This window comes from Lissotriton helveticus, chromosome 4_1, assembly GCF_964261635.1.
Source record: "Lissotriton helveticus chromosome 4_1, aLisHel1.1, whole genome shotgun sequence".
Lineage (NCBI taxonomy): Eukaryota > Metazoa > Chordata > Amphibia > Caudata > Salamandridae > Lissotriton > Lissotriton helveticus.
The window spans coordinates 1,727,956,082-1,727,962,567 of NC_136063.1; the positions used below are offsets into that span (position 1 = coordinate 1,727,956,082).

At 42.6% G+C, this 6,486-nt stretch overlaps 1 protein-coding gene across 3 annotated transcripts in view; it reads left to right on the forward strand.

Annotated features, from left to right (window-relative positions):
- The window catches only part of SLC25A53 (solute carrier family 25 member 53), a 209,849-nt gene extending 206,096 nt beyond the window's left edge, over nucleotides 1-3,753 (forward strand). For all 3 annotated transcript variants that reach the window (XM_078685903.1, XM_078685902.1, XM_078685901.1), the window contains exon 2: nucleotides 1,502-3,753. In XM_078685903.1, the coding sequence (XP_078542029.1) occupies nucleotides 1,520-2,410 (891 nt within the window). In that variant the 5' untranslated portion in view covers nucleotides 1,502-1,519 and the 3' untranslated portion in view covers nucleotides 2,411-3,753. The remainder of the gene's footprint in view (nucleotides 1-1,501) is intronic.
- Nucleotides 3,754-6,486: the final 2,733 nt, after the last annotated feature.

Genomic DNA, 6,486 nt, shown 5'->3' on the forward strand with positions numbered 1-6,486 from the left:
CTCAAGGTCTTTATGGGATATCATTTTAGTACATTATCCTATCTTGCCCTAGGGCTACTTTTCTTGTATGGCCCTCATGGGATCTTATATAGAAAAGCGCAGACGCGTTTAAAATCCCTGTATTATCAAGGGATTATCTTCAGTGCAAAATGACTCCGTGTAATCTGTGTCGTTACTTGTGGCTGTATCTCAGTTTCTTCTGGTTGGGGTATTTGGGGTTTCATATAGTCACTCAAGCTGCACAATCCAACACTTTCCCTACTGTTGCAGTGTTTGAAATGAGAATAGTGTAAATTCTTCCCCTCCGAAATCCAACGCTTTCCCTACTGTTGTCCCGTTTGGAGTGAGAATAGTAAATGGGGAGAGGTTGTGGTCTAACGGCTAGAGTAGTTGATCAACATCCTGTGATTCTGGGCAAATCACTTAATCTCCCTGTGTGTAACAAAAATTAATGTGTCCTTGTGTAACGCAAATGGTGCTCATGTAAAGCACTCTGATACCTGATATCTTTGGGTTAAGTATGCGCTATATAAAACTCCGGGGAAAAAAATGTAACCCCCCCCCCGAACTTCAATTCCCCTACTGTAGCGACGACTACCGTGAAAGGAATTCTACGTGCTGGACTTTTAGGGTAACTTTTCAGCCTGACTCACCTGGCCCTTGTATCTGACCCACGCTACATTCCTGTCAGCCTGAACCCTTGACTTTCCCCTGGTCTAGTGCAACTAGATGACTGCGAGTGGTGCATTGTAAATTTATTTGCTAATTTTTACCAAAGACTATAAACTGAATAGCTCTGGTTCTCTTAATTGGATTTTTGTTGGTCTGATTGCATTTTATTTATTAAAGTTTAATTTGGATTTTTCTTGTGTTGTGTTTTCACTTTAATACCTGTTGTATTTTGTAAATACTTAACACATTGCCTGACTTATTTGTGGCCAGCTAGCAGAGGGTTAAGTACAGATTAATTTAGTGACTTTTGTGGTTCACCTTGACAAGGATTGTGGTTGTTGCCTGAGTGTGGCTTCCAAACCACTCAACCAATAAACATATTTCTTAAATTCATATAACACCAGAGTGGAGTAATGTGACTCATGAGTTAAAGGCTTTATGAAAGAGTCTATATTACGAACTAATCACGCCGTTTGTGTATGTAAAGAAGGTTTACAAAGGAAAATGGCTTTTGGTATAAAGCTGCAAATGAATATTTCACATTGGTTGCTTGATTAGATTTTAGGAGCCTTGCCATATTTATATTTGCTAATTAAATTAAATGAAAAGAAATGTAATGCCTATCCTCTGGTCAAACTGTTACTAACCATCATTTGTTTTTATGATGTTTTTCTGTTCAAATGGTGGGCTAATTCTATAACTGAAATATTTATAAAGGTGAAAGATAGGTTATTTTTCGTTAGTCTACAACTGTGTGCTTAATTAGTTAAAATATGTGTTTTAAAACGTGGAAACTGTTTTATACATCCATATCTTTTTTTTATTTCAGACTCAGGCTGTATAAATAATGAAGGCAGATGTAAGTGGTAACTCAAACAGGACACATTTGACATGGAGCAAAAGGAGCTACACTATTGGAGCTGTCTCCAGCTTCTTGTCAACCATTGTGACCTTTCCCATCTACAAAACCATCTTTCGACAGCAGATCCATGCATTTGCCATGAGGGCGGCCATGCGACAGCTCCGACAGGAAGGCCTTCGCAATTTCTACAGGGGGATATACCCACCACTAGTGGCAAAGACAATCCAAGGGACCTTGCTATTTGGCACACATGATAGCTTCCTAAACTTGTTCTCAGGAAATCCCTCTGGGCCTTACACACTCAAAGACCGTTGGACTGCAGGCTTCTTTTCTGGATCTGTCGAGGCTTTCGTCCTCAGCCCTTTTGAACGAGTCCAAAATATTATGCAAGATGGGAGGAAGGTTACCAGTTTTCCAAATATCCACAGTATTTTACGAGAATTTAATTCCTATGGTCTGAAAGAAAGCTTGACCATGGGCTACTATCGCGGGTTATTTCCAGTTCTTCTAAGAAATGGTCTGGGAAGCGCCCTGTATTTCTCTTTCAAGGACCCATTACGTGATAGCCTATCAGAAAGAGGCTTACCTAGCTGGCTGCCTGCATTTGTGTCTGGCAGCATCAATGGTATGGTGACCTGTTTGATGCTATACCCTCTTAGTGTGCTCATTGCTAACATGCAGTCACAGACTGGGCAGTATTCCGTCAGCCTACGCCAGTGTATGAAGACCATTTGGGAGTCAAGAGGAAGGAAGATATCACTCCTTTACCAGGGGGGCTCCCTCATAATCCTGAGATCCTGTGTGACATGGGGTCTTACAACAGCCATCCATGACTTCCTAAAAGCAAACAAAGATCAAAAGAGTACGAAACAGTGAGGATCATCGATGCTTCACTGTTTGTTGAACTATTATTTGTGGTCATTGGTCAAACTTCAGGGGTATCAACTTTTGAAATGCCTCTCAATGTATCTTCTGGGATTTTTACATGCCCACGGATGCAGCTATTTAATGTATGAATACACTTTCCAAACTGATATGTGATAAATAATATATTAATGCTGACAACATTAATTTACATTTTAGCCAGCAAACTATGCATTTTATTCCATGTCCAACAAAAATACTGTTTTTAGGAGTTACTGTGCATAGTTTGACTTCTTGCTGTTGACTGTCCTCCATTCCAAACCACAATATTGGTTATGAAAGCCAGTGAAGGAGCAGTGATGCAATTCAAACCCATATTAAACCTCTTTTTTGTAAATGTAAATGAATTTATATAGCGGTAATCACCAAGCGGTTTCTAAGCGCTTGCTTAGGGAACCCGTCCTGGTATTCCCCTGTGAGATAACCCCGGCAGGGTATCCGCAAGGTGAAAGCCAGGCATCCCGCCGCGAGGGGCCTTTGTGGAGATTAAGCAAGCTATTGCCCAGAGTCGCAGAGTGTGAACCTGTGAATCGAGTAGGCACCAGAGCGAGCATTGTCGAGTCCATGGACATTTTAGGACTCAAGACCCCACCGCGCCGGGAATTGAACCCTGGTCCCGGGCTGACCTCTGCTTCCAGGTCTGCCTCCTCTAACCAGTGAGCCACACTTCTCCACTTCTCCTTCTTTTCAACTAATAAACCAAATCGTAACATCTAAATGATATCTTATGTAAAACAAAACATTGTATTCTGAATCTGTGGACCACATTTTCATATTTTTACAGTATGGCTGTGGAGAGCTCACACCGTACGAATAGCAATGTGGGCAGTCTAACAAAATAAGACTCGAGGAGGTGGGATATGGGTCACAGAAGACAGTTGTTTTTAAAGTAAAACATACAAAATCAAGCACAATGGTGCATTTTAAAACATGGTAACCTATCAAATAAGAAAACCAAAACACTTTTAGGTTAAAAAGAGTAGTTAAAGGTTCTTAACTACATACATTCACAAAAATGATCATTAATGTTAATAGGAGCAGTCAAGGATTCTTGACTAAATTAAGTCACAAAAATTATCATTAATTTTTTTGAAGAAAAAGCATTCCTTCAAATGTAACTATAATGGGGGTTGAGACTATATTCCATGTCCATGCAATGAACACCATAAGGTGTTGTAAAGCTCAGGTTTTTTGAAGTAATAGGCTCCAAATTTAACAAAATCTGAAAGTTAGGTGGACAAGAGAAGGAGAATCTCTCTAAGCAGTATTACTGAGAATACTTTGAGGCCCATTTAATTTTTAGGTCTCGCCTGTCGATGCGCATGCGCATCGAGCAAGCGAGACTATAGGGGCTCATCCACACTTTATCTAACTTGCAAGGAATCGTGGCGATTCCTTGCAGTGCCCGTGACTTTTAAGCTCAATGCGCATGTGCATTGAGCTTAAAAGCGCGTGCACAGCCGCCCGCATTCCTCCGACACCTTTGAAGTGAAGCTTAGCTTCACTTCAAAGGCCCGGCTTGTTCACACCCACATGCCGCTCTGCCCCGCTCCGCCCCCTCCCCTGAGTCATCCTGCCTGCCCTCGACGTTCCCCCCGCCCCCTCCCGCCACGCAATGCCGAGAGCTTGTTGTCACTTTGATTCCGGCTTAATGCTGAGGCTGCTGCCCAACGCGTGACGCATTTGTTAAATGAACCTTGATTGAATGCGAGTTATATTTAATTTAATTTGCAGTGTATTGGTTTAATTAAAGTGACTGTCAGAAGAGAAGGGCGCACACACACGGTGTGCCTAAACTGGTCTCTGCCCTCGCGGCCCTGGCGTCTCTTTTAGGATGTTACCTCGCTGGATTAGTCTTTACACTGATCATGCTTCGAGGCGCCCCTCTCTACCTCATGTCTTAAATTTGGCGCCAGTCCTCGTCCTGTTCTACAAATATTATGACTGCTGCAATTTATACCACACTCTACTGTCTTTACTTTATTTATATGTAGGAACATTTTAGGAATATGTAATATGTATGTCTTCTGTAAAGCGCTTTGGAACCTTTGGCTAATGTCCGCGCTATATAAAAATGCTGTGCGGTTGACTCTCCACCATCCCCGCCATTTCTTTTATGAGAGGCGTACTTGGCCCGCCCCGGGGTCCATTCTCTGCTGGAAGAGGCCCACCTTCTTCAAGTATGGCAGCGCGCCTTTCTTTTGTCATGGACATCGAGGCTTGCCTTCAAACACACTTTTACTCTCAGCGCGGTGCTCAGCAACGTTTATGTGACACTTAATACACTTGAGGAGTTATTGTAGCAATTTACATCCGGCAGTATACTTAACTACATGCAGCCCTTCAGCATCAAGAAATGTGACTGGCTCTGCGGCAGAGCCTCTGCCCCAGTCCATTAAGCCTCATAGAGACACCAACCTGACCCGTGACTGTTTATGCTCCAGGCCAGAACCTCCATTGAGATGTCAGTCATGAGACTACCTTCCCCACAGCCCCTCAAGCCCCATGGAGACATGAGACTGACGTGACTTACTCTGTCCGGGCCCTAACGCAACAAACTAACATACAAGTCTTGAAGCGTTCCCGTTTTCCGGACTATACTGCAGTTCAGCTGCTCAGCAAACCGAAGGATCCTATCTTGCACACTTGTATTTTGCAGGTTTTTTTTTTGTTGCAGTTTTGATATAGCGCAAATTCAACTCTAAGCTATTGATTGGAACGGTTAACATGGTACCCGTTACATTGCACAAGGACAAATTTGGTTTTTGTAGGTACGGATAATGATGCGATTTCCCCAGGATCACTGGATGTCGAGCCAACCCCAAGATTAGAACCTGGTTCCCCCGCTCAGAAGTGGTTAGCCCAGACTGATGTCACATTCTCTCCCCATGGCCTAATCTTCACAAACCCGTGTGAAATCTCGAGGGGAGCTGCGAGGTTTAAAGGACCCGCTTTATCTTTCTGTAAAACGCGCTCATTCATCTTCTGTTTGAGCTGTAATTGTTTTGTACGATTCTTTCCTTTTAATAGTAGCTTCTCCTCTTTCTTAGTGACCTTTGGAATTGTAAATGTATGCCAAGGTATCTATTGCTGTTAGCGTGGGTAATACAAGCAATCTCATTTATTCATTCATTCAAATATAATATTGCGCATCCCCAACTTGCTGACCCGTCCTGTGTTTAATGGCTGTAGAGCATCCCCAACCGGCTGAACACGTCCTGTGTTTAATGGCTGTGGAACTATTGATCTCTGTGTTACACATATAGCCCCTGCATCCAGGTACATGGTACATTCTACAAATATTATGACTGCTGCAATTTATACCACACTCTACTGTCTTTACTTTATTTATATGTAGGAACATTTTAGGAATATGTAATATGTATGTCTTCTGTAAAGCGCTTTGGAACCTTTGGCTAATGTCCGCACTATATAAAAATGCATACATGCATAAACTTATAAACAACTCGCACTATGTATTAATGCCTAAATAAACATACTCCATGTCGGACAAACTGGTACATGACAGAAGAACGGAGCAAAGCAAGGCAAAGCCCGGACTAGCACCCTGACACCGCCCGGAGTGTATCGTACGCTACAAGTGCCTTAAAGAAGAACAACCATTCGTAATAGTATTGTAATTCAACCCAGCGCACCGATGACAGCGCTCCTCAGCAGAGAATTACAGAAGAGACAGTAAGAACATTCATAAAAAGCCATAAACACAGCAGCTTGCCTGTTAATTAGATTGCTTTCTTATAACAGCTGCTAACTATCCATGCTTTGCAAAACATTAAAAGGTACCTCCCACTGTTAGTTCAGCCGACCGTCTCTAAAAACCGGGACATGACCTTAATTTCCTGAAATCTGCAGGGAAGGCTGGAGAAAAACCGGGACTGTCCGGGCAAATCCGCGACGCCTGGTCACCCTATGCTATTGAACGAGGCTATTCTTTGTAAATTGCATAAAACTGAGCTTTCTCTTTCAGTGCGTGCGTTTACTCCACATAGGTATCAGTAGGTGCCACT